We start from the raw sequence: 13,257 nt of genomic DNA, 5'->3' as shown, positions 1-13,257 counted from the left end.
AGGGGTGGCTTGTGGGAAAAAAACCGAACAAGACTACCTAGTCCTCTAAAGAAAGAGATAGATACCATATGAAAACTAGCGAATGCTTGAGCAACACAAAACTATGCAAAAGTGAATTGAGAGAATGCTTGATTATTAATTAACTTGGAACCTAAGAACAGAAAACCTAAAGACTACGACTTACATAAAGTAAATTTTATTACTAAGTCTAAAGATAAGGCTTTATTACAAAGGCTTGACTTTAAAATTTTATTGTAGGGCTGATGCTGCGTGGAGATGACGGCATCGAGCTCCGTCAGGGGATCGTGCAGAGCTGGGGCGGGCACTCACACACCAGCCTAACGAGGGTGTATTTCTGAGATGGGGTCCACATTGGAGGTGGCGATATGGGAAGAGTCGGAATGCCATGCAGAAGTAGAGGTGGAGCTTGATGTGAGGGTTTGTTGGCTAGGGTAGTCCATGCCAATGATGGTTGGTTTTGTGGGCAACTCCAAGATATCCGATTGGCCACAGAGCATGGCGTACACTTGAGACATGGCCGGCCTCGCTTGTGCCCTCGTTTGAGTGCACAACAGAGCCACATGCACCACGCGGATGACCTCCCCTGCACTCACCATGCCTGTGTTGCCCAGCTTTGGATCCACAATCTGCACTTGTTTTTGCCTCTCGTACAATGCCCATGTCTGCCCACAAAACATCAAAAACAGAAAACACTCAGAAATTTGACAAACTGGAAAAGGTATTGAATAAAACCAGTCCTCACCCATTCCAAAAGATGTTGCTTCTCTGGTTCCAGCCTCTGCTCGATGACCTTCCTCCCACTCACTATCTCAAGAACTACCAATCCAAAGCTGTAGACGTCTGCCTTCTCTGTCAGCTGGCCATTAATCGCATACTCTGGCGAAAGGTACCCCCTTTTCAGATGCAAAACAAGTCAATGTTTGCTTTTACCATCCATACTTGATGGAGAGGAAAGGGAAACAAGATCAATAGTATCTTCAACTTTGAAAAAAAAGGACAATGGATACATAGACTTACAAGGTTCCTGCCACTCTTGTGGTGAGATGAGTGACATCCTCTGCAAAAAACCTTGCTAAACCAAAATCTGCAATCTTTGGATTTAAGTCGTTGTCCAACAGAATATTGCTTGTTTTGATATCTCTATGCACAATCCGCACATGGGAGTCTTCATGAAGATAGCATAATCCCCTCGCTATGCCAACTATTATGTCGAGTCGAGTACGCCAATCCAAGGTCATTCGATGATCATTTCGACCAACATCTGCATTCACACTATTATATTTAAGAAAATAGATGGATTTTCATTTTACAACAGGGGTTTTATTGATAGGCTTATGCGTATTTGAAGATGAAAAATGCCACCAATCATTGAAACACTTACCGAATAGGAGTAAGTCCAAGCTTCGATTTGGAAGATACTCGTACACTAGTAGTCGATTGGATTCTTCCCCACAACATCCTAACAATTGAATCAAGTTTCGATGTTGCACATTAGTAATCAAGTTCACCTCATTCATGAATTCTGCCTTCCCTTGATGACTTCCAGAAGAAAGCATTTTGATTGCCACTTCCCTTCCAGTCTTCAATGTTCCCTAAAAGATACACTCGTTCTAGTTAGTACCATTAGGAGGTAGCATACACTTAATAAATTATTTTTCAATCAGCTAAGATTACTTCATTATTTGAAAGTAAGCTCACAATTTTGATCATTATAATTAGTTTGACTTGGTTGTACAATAATAAAATATAAAACAAGGTTACCTCACAATTTCCAGAATTATAATGAGTTTGAGTTGGCTGTACACAAAATACATCAAGAGATAATATAAAACAAGGTTACCTTACAATTTCAAGAATTATAATGAGTTTGAGTTGGCTATACACAAAATACATCAAGAGGCAATATCCTTCAACTCATGTAATTGATGTAGCTTTTGGCATGATACAAAGCCTTACAAGAGGAAAAGAGGTGAAGGTAGAGTGGGGTGGAGAGAAGAGGAGAGGGACTCTAGAGTTATTTGTGCCGAGATTCGCATTTCAGGTACATTTTGGTCTCCATTCGACCACTAGGAAGTTCCAATTTGGAACTATTTCTCTCCAAACTATATAGCAGTGCATTTTGAATGTCCATACAGAGATTGCACATGTATATGGACTCTAGTCACATGCTGTAACATTCAGGTTGTGCAGAAATACTGCTACAAGATCTATAGAAAATATTATTATGTTACAGGTTACATACAAAAAATTGTTTGTTTGTAAGTTTTTTGTTGTAAGCAAAGATGTCTGACAACAAACATTGATGATGTATGGTATGTAGACTCCCCGAGCCTCTAACCACATGACTCGTCATGGGGTGAGTGATTTAGAGAGATCAAAAATCTAAAAAAACCAAGTTATGTAGAGATGGATAATGACACAACTCATCCCATTGCTCACATTAGGAGTGTGCCATTGGCTATGCATGATGACAAGATGAGGTACTTGACTGATATACTTTGTGCCTAACATAACAAAGAATTTGATTTCTATTGGACAGATAGTTGAGCAGGTACACTTGAACCCTCAAAGCTGCTATATTGTGGACTTCAAAAACAAATGTCATTTGGTTGAAAAGGAAAAAAGAGTAGGCAGAATGTTTAATTGAGACGTAAGCATGCCTGAGATGCAAGCTGCTATGTTTGCACAAGGTGCACGTATTATGACTGATATAGATATCTGACACACGCATTGGCCGTATGAATGAGTGACGTTTGAAATCTATACAGAATTCAAAAATTATTATAGATTTGCCAAATTTTAAGGTGAATGAAATGCATAAAGTATGTCGAGCATATTAATTTGGAAAGAAAACAAAGAACACATTTTCACATGACAAGAATGTAAGTAGAGAGAAATTGATGTGGTACACTTGGATATATAGGGACCGAAAAAGGTGGAATCAATAGAAGAATGTTGTTACTATATATCTTTCATTGATGACTACATAAGAAAGGTGTAGGTCTATTTCATGAAAAAGAAAAGTGAAGCGTTTACTTGAAAAAGAAAAGTGAAGCGTTTACTTACTTTCAAAATTTCAAAATGTTGGCTTTAAAGCAAACAGGTTGCAAGTTAAGTGCCCAAGTCAAATGAAGACAGAGAGTAGTTCTCCAATGAATTCAATGAGTACTTAAGAAAGCATGAATTTAAGAGACAATTAACATGCAAGTACACTCCACAACAAAATGATGTTGCTGAGAGGAATAATAGACACATTGCAGAGATGGCTTGTGCATTTATGACTGAGAAGAGCATGCATCACCATTATTCCACTCAAGAAGTTACGATTGTGGTTTACATTATAAACACGAGAGCCTCATAGTAGCTATGCATGGTGTGACTCTAGAGGAGAAGTATACTAGCAAAAAATAAAATTCATCACACTTAAAGGTATTTGGATGCATTGCATATGTACACATTCTTGAAAAGCTACAATGTAAGTTAGATCCAAAGATTAAAAAATGTGTGTACTTTACTTTGTTACTCCCTTGAGAAAAAGGGATATAGATGTCACAGCCCTATCACATGTAAAAAGAGAGTGAGAGAAGGAATGTTGTCTTTGATGAGATGAACACTGGGTATGATGTTATAAAAGACTCAACTGGGATTGATGCACAGGTGCAAGTGGTTGCACAAAATTCAGGTTAGCAATCATAGTCATTGAGCAGAATGATAGAGTCCTCTAGCAATGGATCTGTTGATAGACCATAGAATAGTAGGATACATCAAATAATCAGTCTTGCAGGTTCAGCAAGTGTATCACATAAAGGTAAAGAGAAGGTAGATGAGTCTCTTGGTATACTTGAGATTTTAACAAAGCATTCATATGTTGATGAGTCTAGTGTTGAAATATGTAAGCTCGATTTATGTGTGTGGCAAAGCACTCTCAAAGTGCTAGATATTGTATGGTGTGAACTTTATGTCTACTCATATGGAAAAGAGAGTGCCATATGTAAAGTTGGATGGATCAATGACTATCTATATTATAAACCTTTCCTTGTATGGTATAAAAAAATGCATATGCAATAGAGTATTGTTGAGTGTTCTGCTCTCTCTCTCTCTCTCTCTCTCTCTCTAGCAATGGTTTTCTTGGTGTGGTTCAACCCACCTTAATCTTATGCTTAATCTTTTGTCTACCACCATGAGCAATCTCATATTAGGATTCCTAACATAGTATCTGAGCTAGGATCGGCTCTGGATTATCGTGGGGGTTGTTGCAAGATCAGGGTGTCCAGTTTTATCCAGTTTACACTGGACTGGGACAATGCTTGGAGAGCAAGTTTTGGGAGGCAAGGTACTTAAAATAAGATCAAGCAAATAATAGAAAATACGCTTGCCTTTAAACTAACCCAATATAACTTAAATTAATATAAATTAGTCTAATTAATCAAAATTAATCAAAAATATGATGAAATGATAAAAAAATGATCTTTCCATACTTAGAGTGATCCAATTTATTTTTCCATAGATGCACCATTACAAGCACACTAGTCCCTATAGGTTCTTTATGATTCACATCAAAAATGTAATTTTACTAATTAGATTATTAATATTTGCAGGTCTTCTGATAGTCTGGAAGAATTTTAAAAAAGAGATCATTAAAAATCCAACCATTGGATTTGTAATTTTTACTAACCACCACATTCTACTAATGTCTTAGTACCTACCCACTCTTTTGATCTACAAGATTGAGGATTTTAAGTGGTAGCTATTGTGGGTACAAAAAGTGGCGTATATTATAACACTTTAAAGACCTTGAAATATTTAAAGAAAATAGATAAATATCTTAAAATTTTCTCAAAAAATCAAGTTAAGCTCCATATTATGCGAAGATCTAAGGTACAAAGTGGGAATCTCATATGAGTTTATATGTAAAAGATATTAGCATTTTATGGAATCAGTTCAAATTTGGGACAGGATGTATACATTGACTTTGTACCTAAGAAAATGAGGACTTTTGACTATCTAATGCTTAATCAAATTATGCAACTATATTTCTAGACTCAAAATTAGGTGCAATAGAAAGGAAAAAGACAAGAGTAGCTATTCTAAGGATAAGGCAAGTGAGGGAGCCTTGGTGACTCACCTCACCCTTAAAGAGCATCATGCCAAAATGGCTACAGGAGAGTACTTGTATCATGACTCCATTGAGTATATTGGAAATAACTTACCAAAGATCAAGAGGAAGAAAAATGGTAAGGGAAAGGAGAAGTCCAAGGAGAAGATCAGTTTGTCTCCTGTAACTTTATCTATGACATCGGTGCCATTTACACCCCTCCTCCTCCCACCAGTACCATAGCTGATCTTCACTTGACTCGGTGTATGAGGATCACAATGGTCCTTAGCCAGCCAACATGATACAGTGATGTGCCCACGGATGCTTCATGGACATCCCATGTTCATACTTTTTGATGGAGGAGTCTTGAAGGACATCATTAGAGACCATGTGGTTGAGAGGTTGAAGTTGCCTATGACGGTAGACACCAGTGGTGTAGTCCTAGCCACCACCATGAGAGGCAAGCAGAAGAAAGCGATCAAGTTTTGAGTTGGATAGACCTTGGAGAATGCCCCTTTGGCTTTTGGGGAGTTTTCTAAATGTTGTGCACGTTCAAGATGAGACATTTGGATTAGGTGGATACTATTCTAGGCCACCCATGGTTGTATGATAATGCAAGCATGGTCTACTACAAGGAGCACACACTGACTTCTTAGGATACCTGAACTTCTCCTTAGAGGTGACTAGGGAGTCCTTGCAATTATATCAACCCTTCATATTCAGCCAAGACAACTTGGAGGATTTGGTAGTAGATAGACAACACGTTTTGGACAAACATGGACACCTACTGACTACCAATTTACCTGAAGAGTGACCGCCGACATAGCCCCCACCATATTGATCTTATTCCTTGTGCAAAGCCCCCATTTTGTTTCCCATACGAGATGAGTTGTCTCAAGATGATAGAGCTCAAGCAATAGCTAGAAGAAATGTTAGCCAAAGGCTTGCTCCTTTTGCGGTCCTCGCAATTTGGAGCTCCAATCCTCTCAAGGAGGTGGACATTAGTATGCCTTTGTGTGTGGACTATTGGACACTTAACAAGCTCAATGTCAAAAAAAATATGCCACTCCTCCGTATTGATGACTTGTTTGATCAGCTCGCCGCGGCGAAGTGGTTTAGGAAGACGGATTATAAATATAGATACAATCATGTTCACATACATCCAGATAATATTTCGAGGATAGTTTTCCAGACTTCATTCAATTTGTTCAAGTTTCTTGTGATGCTTTGTATTAACAAATTCCTCGGCTACCTTTAGCAAGAATCATGATGTCTTGTATCTTCCAACCTTCCTTGGGATATTCATCATTGTCTTTTTGGATAATATCTTGGACTAAAGATGAGAATGGGAAGCATGTGAAGATGGCCTTGCGGTTGATTGATGCCCATAATTTTCAGCTTTTGTATCAGTCTTTTCCTATATGACGAGATTTTCCATAATAATAGCACTGCATACTATTTTTACTATGATTTTTTTACCATCCACCTTGGCCTCTCTGGATCCCCCTACCTCTAGAGTTTCATCTTTTACCTATTTGTGCATTAGATTATTGTTGTTGCTACTTATGATTTACGTTTTCAAAATGGCTTGCACCTCGACCTCTAGATGATGATGTACCTGTACTTGTGTTTGTATAAAAGGCCAACTTCTACACATTTCTAGAAGATGATTTACTCCCAACATTCATCTCCTCAGTGAGAACTATAACATTCTCAAAATTTTAGAAAGTTATTCTGAGCTTGGATAAATGTCTAAAACTAATTATATCTTTAACAATGACATTCAATATGACTAACACTAAGCTGTCCTCATCCATAAGAACTTCGATAGAGCTAAGGACATCTACAAGATACACCTATTGTAAGAAGTAGCATTTTCTTTCAGATGTTTCAACTTCTCATCACCTAAAATAAACTCCTAATATCCTTTTTTCGTAAAGAAGTTTCTCGTCATCTTGAACTTCCATGCCTAGAAGTTGTTCTTGTCAAGCTCTCTCAATAAGAATGCCAGACATGATTACCAAATAGTGCTTGTAAAAACTTTTACACTTTCTTGCAAACTTGTAATCTCCAATATAGTGATAATGTAAACGTGTTATATTGCAACTTTATATGAGCCAATCACATAAACATACATCCACTAACAATATGCAAATCTCATATTCTCTGTGTAAAGTGTCTTGCATTCAAATTTATGTCGCAACTTTGCATCGAGCAAAAATTTGTGCATAAAGAGTAGCCATAACTTTCATAGAGCACATGCAAAATATAAATTTTAAAATCAATAATAATATTATATCAACCCAAAACGATGCCCAAAATAACCTCAAATCTAAATTGTAAAATCACTAAGTTCATATCGGTCTCTTTCACACAATATAGTATCCCTTTGCTTCACCTTGAAAGTTACCTCAAGATATGACAATGTACCTTTCTATTGTGTCAACCTGCTGCTCTTACTTAGCAGCTGTAGATTTTTGGTTCGAAATAAAAGAAAAAGAAATGGAGCCACACTTTCCATGTATCGCTTTCTTTTTATGCCTCTTTCTTTCCTCGAGTTCTTCACATGAACTAGTGCTTTGATATCATAAGAAGAATGTAGAGAACAGGGTGAGATTGAGCTCCTTACCAGATTAAATAGACACATAAGAGTAGACAAGCATATAAGAGAGGTGGATGGCTAAATTTTCTTCTATTCTCTTCTCCTCTCATAATAAAAAAATAGTACATACTACATGAAAAAGTACTCTCGTACTATAGTATACAAATGGTTGGTCCATAGTGTGAACCCGAATACAAGATTTGATACTATAACTATGCTATAAATCTAGTACACTAAAGTACCTGCTGTCACACATCCTGTAAACCAATGGTAGCATATCACCCATAATCGCACCCACCATGCTAACAACCTAAGTGCCAATTTGTCATCCTAATATCACGTGTATTCATACTATTTGGGCTCGACATTTGCACTATTAAGCTTGATATCTCAACAACAAGTGTCATGTAATATGTAGATGGCTTAAATGGGTCTCATTTAGATAGTGTTCATATTTCTTTTTATATAATTTGAACGGACATTTGTGGACTCATGGTGATTTAGAGCTGTAGTTGAGTGAAAAAATCCTAACGCTACCTTTTTTTAAATAATTACTCCCCCTTATGAATGAAAGAGAAAAACACTTACTTTTTAAATTATTTTCTTTATTTAGTATTATTTCTCTTGTGTGAGCTTGACAGTAGTATCTTGTTAAGCATTTCTTAATCTTCATTAGTATATCATGTTTTAACATCAAGGTAAGATGTAGCCTTGATTAGTTGTTTTAAGCTAAGATGTTTTGACATTAAGCCAAGATATAACCTTAATTAGCATTTGATTAGTTGTTTTAATTAAGAGGTTAAATCTTGCAATGACTAGATTTACTAGTATTTCTCTACTCCTTAATTTTTTTATTAGCATTTCCTAATTTGTAATTAACATAATCAATGAGTTCATCTACATCTATGTAGATTTTTGATGTAGTGAGCATTTTGGAGGAACTTCTACGTCCCTCCCTCCCAACACACCTTTAGATCTCCCTCTATTTCTTTCCTTTTCACCTCCTTTATCCCCTTCCCCATTTGTGATGTATTCTATAACATATTTACCATCTCCAACTTCTACCCCAAGCTTCACTACTCTTCAACTCTCTTTGGTTGCTAGTGCTAAGATGCCAAAAGCTAAAGTACTACTACGGGTTGCATTAGAAAAATTATGAGCTCATTTTGGGACCCTCTAAGAAGTTTCATACTCATTTTGGGACCCTCTAAGGAGTTTCATACTCTCTTTAAAAAAAATAGGACTATGGTGAAATTTAAGAACATCATTTCCAAATTTTTTGGAGTTAGTACACACAACACATCGGGAGCAGAGTAATGTTTTTTAGTACCGTTTTTGCAGTGTTTTCAAAAGGAAAATATCAAGGGGTTTCATGATGCTGAGCAACGATTTGTCACTGCTCCACAACATTTTTATGTTGCTGAGCATCGCTCTTTACAACGAAAACTCACTGCCCAACAGTGTATATAGCAATAAAAGAACGTTGCTATACTGTAAAAATATCTCGCTTTTTTACCGTTTCTTTTGCCGCCACGTAGTTTTATCTTTTAAATACAATAAAATTATACTCTAAGTTTTGTTTTGTAGGTTTATGCCTTATCTATCACTTCTACATCTCCTATCCTATTCTCCTCAAGCTCAAGCAAGATATGTCTACTCTTTTGCTTTATCTCCTATGTAAACAAGCTTTCCGTGAAAGCTTTCTTGTAAGTATTTCCTTTCTCTTTCCTCTCTTTTAAGTTTTTCTTTTCTTCTTTTTCCCTTCTTATTGAAGCTTCACCATTAGGAGTATTTTTCCTTCTTTTTTTCTCTAATTAAGAGCTCTCCATTAATGCTTCATATGGTAAAATCTAGATTTTTTTTAATACTTTTTTTTTCTTGACTTGGTTTAATTTTATAGGTTTTCAACATATACAAGCCTCACAAGAGATCTCTTTTTTGTATGTTTCTTCTTTCATGCTTTTACATGTTTATAAGTTTTGTAAGTTTTAGGACTTTTAAGATTAGAGTTTGTTATTAATAATTTTTTTTCTTAATTTGGTTTGATTTTATAGGTTTTCAACACATATAAGCCTCACAAGGTAAGAGATCTCTTTCTTGTATATTTCTTCTCTTATGATTTTACATGTTATAGGATTTGTAATTTTAAGATTTCAAGATTAGGGTTTGTCATTTTTTCCATGCTCTATGGATAGCCTTTAGAGAGCTACGCTTCTCTCAAGAGATGGCCATATGTCTTAGCCTCATGCATGAAACATATACATTAGCCTCATGCATAAGACATAAGCTTTATGCCGGTAGCTTCCAATGCACGTCGATAGCTTTCAATGTATGCTGGTAGCTACCTATATATGCCAGTAGTTTCCTAGACATGCCAATAGCTACCTAAGTATGCGGATAGATACCTACGCATGCCGGTAGCTTCCAATGCATAAAGCCATATACGTAAGCCTCATGCATTGAAGTATGCATAAAAGTTTTAAGTTTTTATGTTTTTTCTCAGATAGATGGCAAATAACTTGTAAGGCAATGTTACATGTGAAGAAGTCGTCGATATCCCAATAATATTTGTAAATATATATTAGCCTCAAATTATATCTCATCCAATTTTAAATAAAATAAGTTATCTTAAATAACAACATAATTATAATGTTCATTTGTTAGTATGTCTATAACTTAAAGCACTGGACCGCCCCCTATGCAAGATGAATATGATTTTGTATTGCAACGGAGTTTAGAAGCTATATTTAAAAGGGTGCAAGAGGAAAAATATATTGTTATTACTGGAAGACATGCTTGGCAAGCATGACAACTAAGTACATTCCTAAACCCTAAACCTTAAGTACATTCATAAACTTTAAACCTCTTTGTTTTTGTAAAACTCATTTTCACTTCTGTTACTTTTATTGTATTTTAGGATCATGTAACTAGTGTTAGAATTAGAGTTAGGCTTTCTTGCAAGATCTATTTTTGTAATTTGGCGTGTACCTTTGTTTGCTCATTCATTTGAGCCTCCTCCCTTGTACGTGGTTGCTCTTCTCTTTAAATGTAGGCGGCTGAAATCTATCTTGCATCGAGGGAGAGAAAGGTCGCTTTGGACCCTGTACAAGGAGAGGGATAAAAGGGTCATTTTGGACCCTATACAAGGAGAGAGAGAAAAGGTCACTTTGGACTCTATATGAGAGGGAGAAAAAGGTCCCTCTGGACCTGTACAAGAGAGGGGTAGAGAGGTCGCCTAGACTTGTATGAGAGAGAGAGTGAGTCAAGTCATGCTAAACCCCACAAGCAAGAGAGAGTTTGGCTTGGATGATGTATGAGAGAGGGACTGGAATACCATGAAATCCTAAAGCATGTGAGAGAGAGAGAGAGAGAGAGAGAGAGAGAGAGAGAAAAGAGGGGGGTGGTTAAAGAAGAAGAGGACGCTAGGAGAAGGAAAGAAAGATGAGTTTGCCAAGTATACTACATGCATCGACATTGAAGAATTGTAGCCAAAAAAAGGAGTAAAATTTAAAATGTTAAATAATCAATTTCAACAATATGAAGCTCTAGAGAACCAACCACAGCACATTATCATTCGAGTGGCCTATTTCAATCAAAGTAATTATTACTACGATGGTGATGTCCCATGTGGAACTTTAGAAAGCAAGGAAACAAAGTAAGCAAACCTTGTAGACGGGACCAAAGCCACCTTCCCCGAGTTTGTTTCTGGGATGGAAATCATCGGTTGCTTCTCGTAGCTCCTCAAGGGAGAAATTTGTTGCCCCTCGTCGAAATTTGAATGGCAGCGCATCGTAGTCCGGGTCTACATAAAATTATTGAGATCAATTATTACCAATTAGATTGCGTATTAAGACTGGTAGCATGCTACGTCCATTTCATGAACAAACGTAGTCAAACCGAACCGGTTGTTTTATATTGTTGTGCTAGTTTGGCCGTTCGCTTCCGTCTGCCAAACCACAGCGCCACGACAGCTGCAGCCGCGAAAACGCCCAGCACGATTCCCACGATGATTGGAACTGTGCTTCGTTTTTTGCTTTGTACTACGACAAGAGGAGTAGGAAGAAAGAGGGCGTTCAATTTTTTTTTTTGGAGAATCAGGGGAGCTACGTTAACTACATCTACGTAGAGAGTGAGAACCGGTGCTGCGTACCTTGTTGGGGGGTATTGGGGACGCCAGTAGTCCCGGAAGCTTCCTGTGCAGAGGGCGAGGTGCTGCTAGCCTGTGGTACTAGAGAGCTGGCCTTTGGTGGTAACGCTGCCGGAGCTGGCGATGGGCCGGTGGTGGCGGTAGTGGTGAAGAGGAGGGGTGTATTGTCGAAGAGATAGTAGCAGGTGACGAAGTAGGCCTGGCCGGCTACTGCGTTCTTGCAGAAACTGGTGTAGTCTGAGACTTGCGAGAGGCATCTTTGGCACTGGGACGGGGTGAGATAGCCCACACACTGTGCAAGAGCATAGGCTGTGCTACCACCTTTGCCCACGCTAGACTCGTTGAAGCCAAAGCCAGCGTGCGCGGGGGCAGCCTTTGCCGTGGCGTTGAGCACGGTGCCTAGATTGGCTTGGTAGAGCGAGTTGGTACTGCGCGTGGTAGAGCAATTCGATGTCACCAGAGTGTCCTCGGCAACCTCCAGGAAGTTGTAGTTCTCGTAGCGCGCGTAGCAACCTTTCAACTGCACTCGCATGCCCATTGCTGGACCACACGCAGAAGTCCCCAAAATTGGCGAAACACAAACATAGCAGTCGGAAAAGGAGAGGTCTCCCCGGCACTGGTACATGCCATACACATAGGAAGCGTTGGAAGAACCAGAAGTTACTGTGGCATTTGAGTACAAGGACCTAGAGGCTTGCTGGGTGAGGGTGCCCAGCACTGAGTTGAGGTTGTGAGCAAAGGAGCCGTTGGTAGAGAACCTGGCCGTGTTACACAAGCCATACACTGACTCAGTCATCTGCTGTTGCCCCAATGCCGGGCAAGGCTGAAGAGGTAGAATGCTTATGGCTACCACTTGCAAGAGCAAGACTAGCAGCCCCAAAAGAGGGCGATCTTCCATGGCCGCCACACTGAAGAGCAAATTTTGAAGATCGACAGAATTAACAAGTTACTGTGTTCGCACAATGCTGTTGGCCTTACTCAGAATTATGCGTAAGAGCCCTTGTTAAGAAGGCAATCGTGTCGACATTAATCACTCGATCCTTTACGCTCCGTCAATGGACTGTAAAGTTTTCTTTTCGTCCTCACCACCGACTGTCACATCTTTCATAAACGTCTCGTCCTTTCACCCAGCAATTTCCAACAACGTTCCATTCATGTGCCCAGACTGCTCCGCGGAGGCCTCATTCAAGCCCTACCTAAACTCATCACTGCTATTGTGCTAGTCACTATAGTTTGCATTGACCATTGTGCCCAAACGAAACTTTCACCCAAATGCTAAATTAACCAGAGATTATATTCTATTATACATTCAATTTTTTTTCCAAATAAAAGACAGCTTATATTAAGAAATTAGAAAAGTTACATCAAATAGAGAGCTTTCACAAGCAAAAT

General features: G+C 38.3%; 1 protein-coding gene across 1 annotated transcript; it reads right to left on the bottom strand.

The window, feature by feature from the left end:
* Positions 1-206: 206 nt before the first annotated feature.
* Positions 207-12,877, bottom strand: LOC147623385 (cysteine-rich receptor-like protein kinase 25). The gene is made up of 7 exons (XM_086821532.1): positions 11,869-12,877; positions 11,621-11,758; positions 11,384-11,520; positions 1,403-1,613; positions 1,039-1,282; positions 764-914; positions 207-683 (listed from the first exon to the last, which is right to left on the bottom strand). Exons 1-7 carry the CDS (start codon positions 12,761-12,763, stop codon positions 339-341), a joined length of 2,121 nt encoding a protein of 706 aa, XP_086677658.1. The 5' UTR covers positions 12,764-12,877; the 3' UTR covers positions 207-338.
* Positions 12,878-13,257: the final 380 nt, after the last annotated feature.

Source organism: Cibotium barometz, chromosome 27 (assembly GCF_041138505.1).
Source record: "Cibotium barometz isolate CiBa-2024 chromosome 27, ASM4113850v1, whole genome shotgun sequence".
NCBI classification, from domain to species: domain Eukaryota; kingdom Viridiplantae; phylum Streptophyta; class Polypodiopsida; order Cyatheales; family Cibotiaceae; genus Cibotium; species Cibotium barometz.
Note: the sequence above shows the minus strand (reverse complement) of the source record. Positions and strands in the feature narration are given on the sequence as shown.

Excerpts from the sequence above, each read along its gene's own strand:
- LOC147623385 (XM_086821532.1), bottom strand. The coding sequence starts at position 12,763 with ATGGAAGATCGCCCTCTTTTGGGGCTGCTAGTCTTGCTCTTGCAAGTG. Across the intron at positions 1,614-11,383 it reads GCTTTGGTCCCGTCTACAAG|GGAACATTGAAGACTGGAAG; the intron begins GTTTGCTTACTT and ends TGTATCTTTTAG. Across the intron at positions 915-1,038 it reads ACAAGAGTGGCAGGAACCTT|GGGGTACCTTTCGCCAGAGT; the intron begins GTAAGTCTATGT and ends GCATCTGAAAAG.